At 38.3% G+C, this 15,429-nt stretch overlaps 1 protein-coding gene across 4 annotated transcripts in view; it reads right to left on the reverse strand.

Moving 5' to 3' along the window:
- LOC128738214 (uncharacterized) overlaps window positions 1-15,429 on the reverse strand; it is a 693,074-nt gene that overhangs the window by 22,289 nt on the left and 655,356 nt on the right. For all 4 annotated transcript variants that reach the window (XM_053833186.1, XM_053833185.1, XM_053833184.1 and 1 more), the window contains exon 4: window positions 8,338-8,523. In XM_053833186.1, coding sequence (XP_053689161.1) covers window positions 8,338-8,523 — 186 coding nt within the window. The remainder of the gene's footprint in view (window positions 1-8,337; window positions 8,524-15,429) is intronic.

The raw sequence follows: 15,429 nt of genomic DNA on the forward strand, positions 1-15,429 counted from the left end.
GTTCGAAAAAACTGGTTTTCGAACGAAAAAGAAAAAAAAATCAAAAACACAAAAATCCAAAAACAAAAACTAAAAACAAACATTCGTTCGTTAACAAATGACAAAACAGGGTGATTAGAGAAATGAAAAGTAAAGGAAACGTGGAAGATAAGTAGGTGACGAGAGATTGTTAGTGATTTAGACGGGAAACTGAAAGTATGAGAGAAAAGAAACGAGACAAAAAGGAAAAAAATGTTTCTTTTTTTCTTGGTTTTGTATTAAAGGTAGCCATACCGCGGTTGCGCGTGACTGCGCTGCTTTTATTTGAGCCTGCAGGTGCAAAGGTGGATGGAAGTAGCGACAAGGTTCACGAGCGCATCTACCCTTCACGGCATCCATGCACACCGTGACGGAACCGTCTTCGTGTGTTGTAACGCTCTCCTGCGGATGAGCAAAACGGCATTCGGACTCCGCTCGCTTGCAGGCACCGCGCATGAATTCGCGACATACCTAAAGACATTATCTGCTAATTGATGTTTGTCTTCTTTGATTTTCAAAATGTTTTGCTAAGTTAAAAGGGTTGTGTTTACTAGTACGTTTTAAAATGGTAGTATTGCTTCATATGCAGTTTAGTAGCTTTTTTTTGGTTTGCAAAAAAGTACGCTAATTGAAAATTTTAGTTGCTTGCCAAAGAACGAAAACAAACAAATATCGAGAGGTAAAAAGTTGGCGGTTTTTAGTAGAATTATCAATAACTAATTGAAAGAAAAACACATCGATCACGGTTGCAGTGAATCGGTAAGAGATCTGGCAACAAACAAAAACTGTTTTGAAAGCGGTTCAGTAAAAAACATGTGGTTAAGTTAGTTAAAAAAACTGAAAAACTAAAATCATTTTGCAGATAATTGAGCGGTTTTAAACAGAAAAATTGCGAGCAAATATTTATAGTACGGTATCGATCTGCTGTAAGCGCAAAAGTCCTTCCGGGCCTTCGCAGCATAACCAGCCGAGCGGCGTAAACGTGGTTAGAGCGAGTGGCGCAACAAACAGAAAAAAGTAAGTTCAAGAAAATGAAAAATTCGTAGGCAGAGATGCAAAAATAATACCAACAAATGAGGAAATTCGAAAGCGCACGCAAAAAATGTTTGCAGCAGTGCTAAATTTTGATTGTGAATTTATTTTTGAAATTTGTTTTTTTCTGAGACAGTCACGTTGCTCAAGGGCTTTTAGTTTGTTTTTCTCACAGGGAGCGCGGTTTTTTGGATGGCTTTTGTTAACGCAGTAGGCGGTTCTGCCAGTTCTGCCTTCAGTGCTTATTTTTTATTGTTCGAAACGAGAAGTCATGCATTTGTGACGATACGAGAGCGATTACGAACGGTGGGATGCGTCAAGGATCCAGTTCGTGGTGGGTTTTTTAGGGGAAAAGTAACCAATAACAAAGAAGGGACAACAGTGATAAGTGGTGTTGAAGGTGGAAAATGACAAAGTATAGACAGTGGGGTTGAGGCTGAGGGGTTGGGGGGTTTGTCTCGTTGAATCAGGGAGCATAATCGAAAAATTGGTGTAGAGTAGTGTTTTCAGTGTAGCAAGTTTGAATGGAAGGACGAAACGAGAGCGGTTCTGTTTGCTGAAGTACGTGGTTTTTTGTCTAACCGTATGCAGAACAGATGAAAAGGCGGGTACGCAGAGGCATGAACTCTGTTGATCTCCTACGAATTTAGATGACCTTCGGGTCCGACGGAAGGAAAGCAAAAAAACTAGCCTTGCTTGTACGAAACTATCAATACATTGACTAATCTATTTAGGCTCGGCTCGGATTAAAAAAAAACTCATTTATATCATTCTACTACTGACTACTGGTTAGAAAATGCTTATTGCGATTGTCAGCTAATTGACACAACTGGAGATTCAGTTTGCTTCTGATGCTTGGTGTCTTCGCTATTCTAGCCAACGTTTGTTACGTCTCTGTTCGGAAGCGTTGCCGACGGTAAAGGGAATCAGTCCTCGAGCAAATTGTACTAGATTTTGACTCGTTTCAATTTGCACTCTGGGACGGTTCGTATTCATTGAGAGTCTGATCCACCCGACTTGTATCGAAATTTTGAGAACACTAATCCATTCTTAGTCGTAAATTGATGCTTAAATGACATTCAAATTTTGTCAATCAGACTAGCAACTTATTGGAAATGATAGTGTTAAATAGAAGCGGAAAGCCCTCAAGTGAACGAATATTGTCGCTGGTGTTATTACTGACCAAATAGAGTAAATTTAAAAATCAAAACAGAAAATTAGTTTCGTTTAGTTGTTATTGCTACGCACCAGCGATAATATTGACACAGTTCTGATTTGTAATACATATAATAATTGTAATCACTTCTAACCGAATGTATTTCAATCGAAGATCCCAAGTCGCTTACATAATACTGTTTTTGGTAATCAAAACATAGTTAGGACAACTTTTAAACTTATTTTAAAGGCGATTGTATTTTATTTTGGAAGTTGGTCACACATTTTTGGCCCAGTCTTTTTACGCTAAATGAGGAAAAGGTATTATTAAGCGGTACAGAAAGTTCAGGCTCGTTAAGAGTCAGTTTAAATTCGGCTAATTTATCTTAAAATTGGAACTACGTCGAAACGAGCTAACTTTGTACGATAACAGTACCAAGTTTCCAAGCAAAGCTTTCTGTTATTTGCATCTCAATTGTTTGAAAGTGGTAATTGAACCCAATTTTTCCAATCATTTTGGCAGTTTATTTTCACAAACCTGGTTACAGTTTGCAGGTTCCCCCCTCTCTGTCCGTTTCTACCTGTGCTGTGTGACTATGTTTAATTGAACAAATTGATTAAAATGGATCACTCGAATAATCCAGCTTTTAGTACGCTGTCAGCTATCGAGCTCTAATTCAGGAAAATCGAGCTTGCTGAAAACAAACGATTCCATTCATTCATTCGTCCATCCGTCGCGTCCGTCACATCCGTCCGCCGTTCGTCAGCTGCCGGCCGCCATGTTGATTCGCCATCGTCGAAGCATAGTTAATTGATGCACTTTCATGCAATTGCACTTTACGATCAATTTATCAACGAAACTTGCTATATTTTTCATCTGCTGACAGTGGCAATTTTCTGGATCTGGTTTCGAAACGATTGTATGAGCGGAAAATGTACACTGCATTTTCCGCCTCCCCTCCCGTCCAGCGATCTCCCGCAGGCTCCGACCGCCGTTCCGTTGCTGGCCGTGCTTTGTGAGTGGTGTGACAAAGAATCCTGTCAACCTGAACAAGCTACGTCGCTTCGAACTAGCAATGGCGGTGATGGCGATTCGACCCTGCCCGGCACTGTTTTGTTGGTAAACGAACGAACGAACGAACGGTAAAAAAAAACATCATCAAAAAGTCACATGCTCAACATCATTGGCGGGACGGCATGCAAACAAATTTGCACACACGGCGTGAAATATTGTGATAAACGAGCGTGCAGTGGCAGTGGCACACTGCACGATTGGTTGACTATAATACATGTACATATGCGGAATGAGCAGGTCGGTTTGGGGAAGCGTAAAATGCGGCCCATATTAAGGTAACAAATTACCCATCTCACTCACTCGCCGAAATCGAGCCGAGCACTCACTGCGGGGGTTTGATGCCGGATATCCATCCTGCTGAGCATCAAACGAATGGATCCATTAAAAATGAGGACAACAACCGGGAGCCAAACTGGTGGGCCAACAATAAGTTGATTTTCATTGAATTTCGAGAAAAGCGTTCGGAATGGATCCGGTTTGTATGGAACAACATCCGACTATGTATTTTGGTTGAAATTGTGCGCTACGGGACCGATTGAAACACATTGCGGATTTGCATAAATCTAGAATCTGATAAACATACTAATCTTCTAGCTGAAACGATTGCCGTAGACATACATTCCGAGAGTTGAACAAGTAAAACATATAATCAAATACTAGCAACTAACAGACGTGCGCTGAAGCGAACATTTCGGGCTTTTGGGCACAAGGGATCGGTCAGCCAGGTGTGTCTGTGTCTATAGTGTGTCTTCTTTTCGAGCTTTAATTTTCCACTGTACGAGAGAATCGAACGCGCACACGTCTGTTGGTCGAGACAGGTGACGACAGACGGATCCCTTGGCCTGACGGTACCGAACGGTTTTGGTTTTGTCAAAATCGATCATACGGATGCAACACAAGACACTGAGTTTGTTTACTGCTGTTTGTTTTTGGTTTGCTTATTTACTGGCGGCTAACGTTTTATTATTTGGAATTAAGTATAAGTAGATACTGAGCTGTCAGTCATTCCATTATGCGTTTTACGGGTTTCTGCCCTTCGAAGGCAAACAACAATACAATGGTACAATAGTTTCTAGATTACTTAACTAAATTATATACAGCGCAGTTTGGTTGGTTTGTTTATTGTGGTTGTTGCTAGAGGAACTCTCAAAATGCGGACAGCACAAGGGGGCTGCCCGGAGTAAATTGTTGTGGCTTTCTGTGTTATAGGGGTGTGTGAAGTCTATATATTTTAAAAACTTTGACAAATGATGGGTGAAATAAATAAGGTAGACACATTTTAAAGCGTAAACGGCTGCAAACGTAATATATAAGGCGCCTCCATCGATTCTGAAGAAAAAGGAGACGCTTGATTATTTTTGCACACCAAAAATGTGTAACATTTATAATCTACATCCACTTTCTTAGATCTTGTTCCAATTGGAGTGCAATGTGGTGAATAAATTAGTTTGACGTATTACTTTATTTGGCGTCCTTCTGAGCGAGGGTAAACCAAAAAAACATTTTTACCTATTTTAGCCCAAAGGCCAAAAGTAATGACATTCAAAACAACAAAACCAATTTAAATTATTTTTGTGTCATATAAAAAGTATTTTAATGAGCTATTTAGGAATAATATTGGATTGAAGCTTTAGAAACCATAAAAAAATTGTTTTTCTTGTGCTTCATGGTTTGAGACCTTGAGAAACAGAAAGAAACTCCAATTTTCAAACATTTTTCTAGAAAATATAACATCAGAAATAATAGTTCAATTTTTAGATTTAGATTCAATTTAGATTTAGTTTTAGATTCAATTGTTTAAAGAAATAAAGTTAAGACAATGCTATGGAGACGCATGGTGTGTTGTTTTTTACCTGTAAGGAAACGGAGATTTTAGTCAAACAGAATCTAGAATTAATTGAAAATGTCTAGAAACCAGAAACATCCTTGTCAAACGCAGTCGTTTTTTTGCAGGAGAAAAGAAAACACAATTAACCTTTTACAATTTAATTTCTATAAAAAATTAAAAATAAAGAAAAACATTTCTAAATTTTTGCTATATTATGTGAAAAAGTAACAGCTTTCTGGATATAAACAAGTATAAGAAATGACCCTAAAACCATAAGAACATGAAAATATACACATTTTTGCCTGAAATTAAAGGAAAAATCTTTTCAATTTTAATTTTAATTTGAAAAAAGTTTTTTCTTTTCTTTAACTTCAGGTTTCGTATTCTATTAAGATGCTCCAAAAGCTTCAGTCTCACATTTTTGATAGTTTTATAATTATGAAATGTTCAGCTTCAAGTTAACATTTTTTTCTGAGAAGCTCATTAAAATATCTTTTACCGAAGATAAATCGAGATAAATAGTAACGTGAAAAACTGCGTTAAAAGCAACTTCAGTTCCTCAAAGAAGCATTCCAGGTGCACATTTGTTACATTGCTGGAATATTTTCAACAATGAATTGTTGTGTATGAAGTTTGTTTGATGTCTCGGGAGGTTTACCCGCGACCTTGGAAATCGCATGTCCGCCGAGTGTGCCCGTAATAATAACAAATTAGATAAAACATATGATAAATAAGAATCTACACCGGAACTTCAGCTTCCTGAAGAGGTTCTTAAGACAGCGGTCTTTCGACACTTACTGGTTGTGGTTCAGTCAAAGAGTCGAGAAACTTCAATCAACCCGAATTGAACATACATCACTAATTACATAATAAAAGCAATGCTGCAAATCGAACTAGAAGCAAACCATATATACGCAGGTTAGAGTACGGGCCCTCGTAAGCTACCTCGTCGCTACCTCAACTGCTGAGTTGCTATGACGAGCGAGAGCGACGACCGTGGCTGGTAGCTAAATACACACTCGCAAAAACGAGAAAGCTCATTCAATTACACAGATCATACGGGTGCGGGCTTCTCAACACTGGAAAAAGTACCTGCTATCGAAATTTAAAGAGCTCCCTCTTTTTTAAAGAGCTAGGCTGATTTTCAGTACATAACCTTTCTAGCTGAATTTCGCATTATCGCAACGATGAAAGCTTTTTTAATAGCAAGTTTTAAAAGCGGTACTGTCTGAGTACCTCCTAGTTGGTCTCGAGGTGCGACGCTCTGTTCTAACAAACCCTAGTCGTCGTAGGGTCAAAGTCTCGACTGGGAAAGACTATAGTCTCACTTGCCGGTCGAGATAAATCAAAACCACGTAAATTTAAAATATTTGCCGTAAAATTAGTCACGTGAAAAACTGCGTATAAAGCAACTTCAGCGTACAAGAATAATTTTAGGTGTTCTTCAAAGAAGTATTCTAGGACCACTTTTGTTACATTGCTTAAATAATTTCTAGCAATGAATGGTGTTGATGTCTATGATGTTTGCTTGATGTCTTGGGAGTTTTTGTCCATGGCCTTGAAAACCACATGTCTACCGAGTGTTAACGTAATAATAACAAATTTGAAAAGGCCCTCAAAGAAGCGTTCTATCGCCATTTACCACTTGCAGTTTAGTCGAAGAATCGAGGAGCTTCGATCAAACCCGAGTCGAAGATACATCGATAATTCCATAATAACAGCAATGTTGTAAATGAAGCGAGAAGCAAACGATACTCACTCTTACGTGAGCGAGTGTGAGAAGCGTAGCATCCAACGCTTATTCCACTGATGAAAGGGTACGAGAAACAACCGCTGGGGTCATGTGCATATATTCTGCTGCCTATACAATTGCGAGCGCACAGCCTTGTAGCATCTAACTGCACAGCACGCACACGAGGCAAGCCAACGCCAACAGTTCGTAAGCGAAAGAGGCACACTAAAATCTATGGATACAGACTTTGCTTTACTCCCTCATTGATTCTTCATTTTCCGCCCTTGCTTACACACGCGGATAAGAGTACGGGCCCTCGCGAGCGATGAGATATAATCTTCTGTGTTGCAATAACGAACGAGAACAGAAAAGGCAGTAAATTTGTGATGAAATAAGGCAAATTCTAGTCCACAGTACAAGAAACAAAAATATGAATAAAATTTGAATTTAGGACACTTTTACTATTAGTTTATCATAAGTTTCAATGTCCACAATAAAAACTGTTGTAAACGCATTGTTCCTGCTATCAAAGTTTATTGTATTTTTTTTACTCGGGTTATGTTAATTCGAGATAAAATTATTAAAAAGATAGTGCAAAACTGGCATTAAGAGCCAGTTGATGTGCCCAGCCCGTTGTCGTTGAGAGCTTTGACAAATGCAGATCGTATATGTTGCCAGGATGGTCACCTACGTAAATCGATTTAAAAGAGCTTCTATGGCAGCTCTACCTTTATTATGGCAATGCTATTTTTCCACTTTGCTGTTTGTAATAGAGTATATTTAACCTCAAGGGGTCGATCGCGCCATTGTAGGTGCACTCCGTACTGGAAAGATCTCCATAAGTTTTCAATTGATGGAGACGCATGGTAATCCATTCACTGAGATTTAACTTCTCACTCATTATTGTGTATTTTTATTGGTTTAAATTTCAATCTCATTTCGTAATTTCGATTCGCTAGAAGTATATGACAAACTATCATTCATTCATAGGCAAAAATTTTCCATTGTTATATTAAAGTCATCTAACGAAACGCGTCTTGTCACACTTTCGACTGCAACACCCGTTCCCTGCCCTTTTGCACTGTATTTTGAAAGTTCCTCACACAACACTGCTTAGAAATATTAGGCATTTGTTATAATCTAAAAATTGTTAAAACATAGTTAAAGTCTATTCACAGCCAGAAAATTCATATACAAAAAGAAGTAATTAAAGTAGCGTTTTGGGTTTTGAATAAAATGTACATTTATAGAGACAATATATAGTAAGTACTGTAAACAAGTAGTGAGGTGCAGAAAGACAAAAAAAGTAGATACAGAGACCACAAAACATTGTCTCCTTTCTGTACAGTCAAAGCATTCGATCAATACATATGTATATAAAGGATAAAAACGAATTATCTTTTTTTTCGCTTTTTTTTTGTAGAGAAAAGAAAGAGTGTATAGTATAGGAAAACTATTGGCAGTTTAGACCAGCGGGTAGGATTGTGACCAGCTTACCTCGAGCCTGTCCGAGCGAGGGATCTTCTGTTGCTGTGCCGGGACTACGGCCTGCTGCACGACGGGCCCCAGCTGGGACACGCCGGACGGATCCGCGGGCCCCAGCAGCGTTGGCATTAGATGGCCGGGTGGAAAGTACGGACTGTACGTGCTAGCGGGCATGCCAGTCAGGTAAGGATTCGTTGCCTGTGTCGGTTGGGGAAAGAAAAGAGAGGAAAAGAAAGAAAAACGTACGATTATTATATGCGGTGAATGGTTTTTCGCGACGAACGCTGCCGGTAGATTCGGGAAAGGGAATTGCCGTGCCGTTCCTACTACACGACTGCTAGTGCTGCTTGAGCTAGACGCTTGCTTGCTGAAGGAAGATGAACGAGCTTCTTCCGGCGAGGTTGTAGCAAAAACAGCAATAGTCGCTTGCGGTTTGCGATGGCGCACTCTGTGGTTTTCTGTTTCTTCGCTGACACGGTGGGAAATTGCGGTTTAACATTAACATAAAAATGCAATTAAGCTCGACAGTCGTTCGCGGGCTTTGTGGAAAATAAATGTTCAAACAAAAATCGCTTGAAACTTTCCCGCTTAGCTTCTTCCTTGGGGGTAGCTTTCAAGCGACCGTTCGTTTGATATTGACGACGTTCGAAACGTAGAACTAGTGAAGAAGCAAGGCTTTAGGCACACAGTGGCAAACTAAATATATAGACAAAAGAACTTATGGTTTTCCACGGTAGAGAGGGAACAGGGTCATGAAAAATAAAACGAAGAAAATTATCATAAGATTAATGTACCATATAATGCAGTTGTGATGGAAAATCACGCTATACTGATTGATTCGGCCGATAGCCGGCTAACCGGGACGGCGCGGCGGCCGAATTTAAAGTTAAGCAAGTATACGCCGGGAAACGCAGTGGAAGGGATTCTACCGAGAAAGCTGGGCCTGGCAAACACAACTGAGGGCGACTGCACAAATCACGATCATGCTGCAAAATAAGATTTGTTTGCCTAGACTGAAGCGCAGAGACATTTAGGTAGCTACAACTTTTCCCCCTATTCCGCTATCATAAACGACCGATAGTGCCTGGGTACAGCTCGGAACATTCGACTGTCGTTTGCTAGGACACACGACATCCGCACGAGGAAACGGAAAGCTAGAGAGGATAACGTAAAGCGGATTCCAAAAGCTTCAAACCAAAGCAAGAGAATAACAACAGCGCCTATGTGGCTTCGGTTCCCTTGCCTCTGTTCAAATAGCACGTGCAGCTTTGTTGGTTTTCTGCTCAAATCTACTACAATCAGACTGCTAACACTGATTGATTGACGCAATTTAGTTAAAAGCTGAAGCATTTTTAGACTACACAGAGACATTTTTGTACGAACGATAAGCACAAGTGGCCAGCATATTTTTTCAAGCGACCGGCTGCATCGATTGCAAACCAAAAAAGTGTTCTATCATTAACAATGCTATCGATTTGTTCACTTCAATGCATAATAACTCGACGAAAGTATAAAGTAAAACACGCATTTAAAGTGTTTGGTTTGGCTCCAGCTGTTGCTGATGGGTGGAGTTGATTTTTGTTTAAACAACTTTTATTCATAAAATTTCATATAATTTTTCCTGACAAGTTCAATTTCTTAGGCAACTGATTTACTCAACAAAATAAGGTTTTTTTTCAATTCTACGAAACACACTTTCCGTATGTTGTTCTTACTAGTAACATTCGGATATTCAAACAATAGAAAACAACAAGCAATCAATCAAACAAACAATAATACAAGAATCTCAGCAATCAGTAAGAAAAATTGCACGTCTCTACACACTTTGCAACCAGGTCAATAGCTGCTAGAAAACCGACCTTCCGTCGGTCCGTTTGCTCAACAATCACGGAAGCAAAAGTCTCAATTAGGCGGTAAAAACGGTAAATTTCGCGTTGTCGAAAGGATTCAAATTAGGGCTAGGTATCGAGCAAAAATCAAAACCAAAAAAATCTGCAGGCAGCAAAATAGAGCAACACTTACAAAAAAAAAAAGAAAATCCGACAGACACTAATTAGAAAACCGTTCGCAATAATATATAGTGAGAGAAAAAGTGGGAATACTTGGGACTATTTACTTTGCAAGTGCCACCTTGACTACTGTTATTGGTGCTGATGTTATTGTTGTTATTGTGGCTGGGGGTGGTGGTGGTGCAGGTGTTACTGTTGTTGTTGTTGTTGTTGCTGTTGTTGGAGGTGGTAGTTAGACAACTGCTGGTTCCGTTCATGATGGCCGCCGCCGGAACACAGTTGGTACCGTTGCTGTGACTGACGACGTAGGTCGTGTAAGGCGGATGGTGCGTTCCCCAGGCGATCGTGAATCCAAGGGCTGCGGCTGCTGCCGTCGGCGGTACCCCCGCGGTTGCCACCGCCGTCGTCGTGGTTCCGTTCTGAACCGGACACATCCGTTGGCGCAAAGTGAAATGGGTTTTTTTGGTTTTAAAGTATGATTTTTTTTTGGTTGTTTTTCGAACAAAGGAAAGGAAAGATGAGAAAGAATCAAGGCAGATATCGTTTAGGCATCGGTTGCTTATCACAATCGGCGGGATTGGGTTGGTTGTAAGGGGTTTGAGTGTGTTTGATTAATCGTGGGCTATATGGGGGAGTTCGTTTGGTTGAAACTGAATCATATGGGTCGCCAAATGAGCGGTTTCGATAAAAAATAAAATAAATTAAAATATGTAAGCGGAAGTTTTGCTGATTAGATTGGCAAAGTTGTTCTGTCGATGGTATGATAATCGCAATCATGAATTTCGAATTTTCGAATTAACGCTGCCCGTGGTTTCATGACAAAAAGCTTAGGTTTTGAATTTTCAGCAAATTAAATCCACATGCATTAGGTTAGTTTCCTTAAAATGACTCCCATGGGAACTTGACCTTGATCCTTTTCATAGTTGTAGGGAGCGTTGAGCGAACTTGGAGGTATAGAATAAGGGTGACCCGTAACCGTAATATTAAAAGTATGTGATTGTGGATTTGTGTTACAGTAGAATCTGTTCGGTCGAGTAAAATCTGCACTGTCTTTGCTCCACATTCCAACAGAATTTGACCTTCGTTTTTTTCTGATCGATAGACTTGGCAGGCAACTGTTAGTGTACAGGACAATTGCGAGGCTAATGCTACGATCTTGCTGCCGCTAGCAGTCTACCATTTTAATGGAAGTAATGCTTAAATAATATCCATTTTGGTTAAAGATTTTTGTTCACTAAATTTAAAAAAAGGGTATAAAAAGTTATCTGGAATAACTTATTGTTCAGATTTGAATACACACAAAATTTGGTAGCAATAAAAGTTTAAATCGGGTTTGCACTCATGCCAAACCGGTGATTTTCCAATAAATTCCAATACGTCTACCAGATCCAAGATGATTCCCTAAAAATTTGAAAGCCATACCTTTTCCTTTTTTATAAAACCATGTCATTTGTTATTCGTATCATAGCAAATATAGGAAATATAGCATGATGAAGATTTTAAGGTTTGTTAAAAAATTATCTTTTTTGACTGCTACCTGCCCCGTTGGCGAACATCCACTTATCGAAGTATTCAAGTGTAGTTCTAATTTTCTGATTTTCAACCAATCAAGCCAATTTCAATATTGAAAGGCCTCCGTGTCAGTAGTGACCTGGTTTAAATGACAATTACTCATATTATTCTCCTTTTGATAATATTTCTGCATGAAAAAATTATTATTTTACTTATTCTTTCAATCAATTATACTAGTTGAGTACCCGGTCTGGCTCGGGATTTAAAACTGGGCTGAGCTCATGTGCTTAATGATGTTGGGAGAACTGAAAACGGATGTCGAATGTCATTTTGAAGTTCACAATTATGAACCGAATTGCAAGAAAGTTATGTAGGTTATGAAAGTAATGAAGGTTATGTTCGGCAGTGATAATTTTTATAGTGTTATAGCTAATTTGACCGTTCATTGATGGGGTGAGAAAAAAAAGACTGGTAACGATGGTGGCTAAACTAAAGCTTGGTAATAATAATGCATGAAAAACCAAAAACTTACGGCCTTTGTTCAGCTCGATAGTGAGGGAGTATGGTGTCCTTACTCGCTATCGCTCGTTCGGATTTAAAACCAAAAGTTCCTTACTTATGTTAATCTGGTTTCGGTATCGGAAAAACCGACAAAATTGTTGTTTGCACGGAACAGATCGCAAGAGAAACTATACCATTTTCCCTTATTTAGCCTTCCCCCATTATCAGATGCTACCCGCGCCCCCTTTGTCGACCACACAGTTACCGGAATGGTAACATGTTCATGTTAAAAAACACGTATACTAACTGTAGTGCAAATTAATGCGATAACAAAATTTTACAATTTTTATTTGCAAGTTAATAAAGGTAAGAAAATACGATGACCTCGCATAAAAAAATGAGTCTACCGATACCTTATTAGGCATACGGATGATAGGTTTACAGACGTCCTGGCTTAAATACGTTAGGTATAATGGACGATAGACATAATGAACGATAGGCATAATGGACGATAGATATAATGGACGATAGGCATAACGAACGATAGGGAATGGACGTACGGAAGGCATAATGTATAGTAGGCATAACGAACGTTAGGCGATCTGCCGTTGGCTTGCAGGCGGTTTAATCGACTCAGTTTAAAAATGTATTGAATATAGAGTGAGTTAGATTACATACGAATGGCCGAAACACAAATGGCCGTATCAGGAATGGCCAAAATTCAGCTGGACGAAATAACAAAAGGTGTATCAGATCTAACCTCCGAATCAAAATGGCCAAAACACGAATAGTCGTATCACAAATGATGACCGAAATGCACATGGCCGAATGTCATAGAAAATATTCGCGGCTTTCGACCTGTTCATAAATTATGCCCTGTCATAAATTATGCCTATCGTCCGTTATGCCCAAGTGTGCCTAATATCCGTATACCTATCATCCGTATGCCTAACCTCGCGCTTCCTAAAAAAATAATTTCGGTGCTGAACTCTAATATTCTTTATAATGGCAGCAATAAATCTGGTTGGTAAGAGTTTAAAAGCTGTTTAATAGCGTTTTAAACGTTTTAAATAGCGCGACAAACTGACAACTTTGATTGGTGCGCCATATTGTATTGCTAGGCCAACCTCGATATAAGACAACCTCGTTATAAAATAACCTCGATATAAGACAATTCGATATAAGACAATTTTTACCTCGATTTAACACAAATCCCTTTAACATATTTGGTGACGATACCAGAGCTAATTTTCCATTCCAAAATCAGCGCCATGGAGATGTTCATTTTTTCAAAATAACCCTAAAAATTGTAAAAAACTAATAGCTCAAACAGTAATAAATAGTGGGAGTAATAAATAGTTCAAAACACGTAAACACACAACACAGAGTAAAATTGGCGACTGCTAATCCAAAAATTGTTTGAAAAAATCATGTTTCTATATAAGACAATTTCGATATAAGATAACTTTTTGAAAAAAATCGAGGTAAGTTTATAAGTAGTAGTAAGTTTATAAGCGATGTATCGCAGCCAACCAGTTTCATCATGGATGTATAAACAAACACAATGATTTTGCTTAATCAACAGTTTTATTATAATTTTATGGCCTGCTACAAGTTGTTTTTGACTTCCTGAGAAAAAAATATCCATAATACGAAGATAAAAATTATTGTAACAGTAGGATACAAAATACAGTAAAAACAATAAAATTTATCGTCAAAAAAGGTAACCAAACCATCAAACTTATTGTAGTCTACCATAACTTTCATGGTTTTGAGAGATTCTACCATAAAAATGACGGGTTCCCGTAAAAAAATATACATTGAATTTTGTAGTAGAAACAATGCATTTACAACAGTTTTTATTGTGAACATTAAAAGTTAAGGTAAATTCAAATTTTATTGATGTTTTTGTTTCTTATTTTACGCTACAGAATTGGCCATATTTTGTCATAAATTTACTGTCTTTTTAAATTATATTTTGTTTTTTCGCCTAAAAAAATTACCATAAAAGGAGGATAACTTTTACTGTAAATGAAAATTTTTGTTCACCAAAAAATGGATTTTTTGTACTGTTAAGATACTTAACAACCAGGGAATCAAAATATCATTGTTCATACGCAGGACAAAGGAATGTCCCTTAACACCAGTGAGAATGATAACTTTCGGCGAGAATATATTTTGATACACACTCGGTCTCACAAACGCTTGTTGTTGGTGATGCAGGTATACAATAAAATGTCTTTGTCGCAAGTCGGCTGGTTAAAGACAACACTTTATCAGCAACTTGAATAAAAGGGACAAACAGCAAAAACCTTAAAAAAACGAGCTTGCTTTGATCCAAAGTCTGGCGTACAGAAGTTACCAACGTTGCCTTGGTAACTACCAAACACTGCCGCTGCCGACACAGTGTGACATGATTAGGATTGCTTTTGTTGCGTACAATACGTGTTGCATACAGCAGTTTGTCTTTTTCGCAGGCAACAACACAGTTGTCATGCAACATCTGTATTCACGATAAACAGCTACGATAACTTGTCTTTGTCCCAACTTCCATGCAATAGTGACAAACTTTCATAATACATTATCGCAATATTTTGAAGTAGGGACAATATCTTTGTCTCTTGTGCGTTCGTGATTTTTGATTCCCTGTTAACAACCCGTCATTTTTATGGTAGAATCTTTGACAACCATGAAAGTTATGGTCGATAACAATAAGTTTGATAGATTTCATTGTTTTTACTGCATTTTGTACCCTACTGTTACCGTAATTATTATCATCGTGTTATGGTTATTTTTTTCGGGTTGTTAGGTATTTTAACAATAAAAAAATCAATTTTTTCGCGAACAAAAATGTTCATTTACCGTAAAGGGTACCGTCCTTTTAAGGTATTTTTTTTAACCGGAAAGAACAATATATAATTGAAAAAGGCAGTAAATTTGTGATGAAATAGGACCATCAAATAAGCAACAAAAATATGAATAAAATTTGAATTTAGGGCACTTTTAGTATAAACCAGAAGTTTCATTGTACACAATAAAAACTGTTGTAGACGCATTGTTTCCACTACAAAATTTAATATAA

The sequence above is a fragment of the Sabethes cyaneus genome, chromosome 2 (genome assembly GCF_943734655.1).
Source record: "Sabethes cyaneus chromosome 2, idSabCyanKW18_F2, whole genome shotgun sequence".
NCBI classification, from domain to species: domain Eukaryota; kingdom Metazoa; phylum Arthropoda; class Insecta; order Diptera; family Culicidae; genus Sabethes; species Sabethes cyaneus.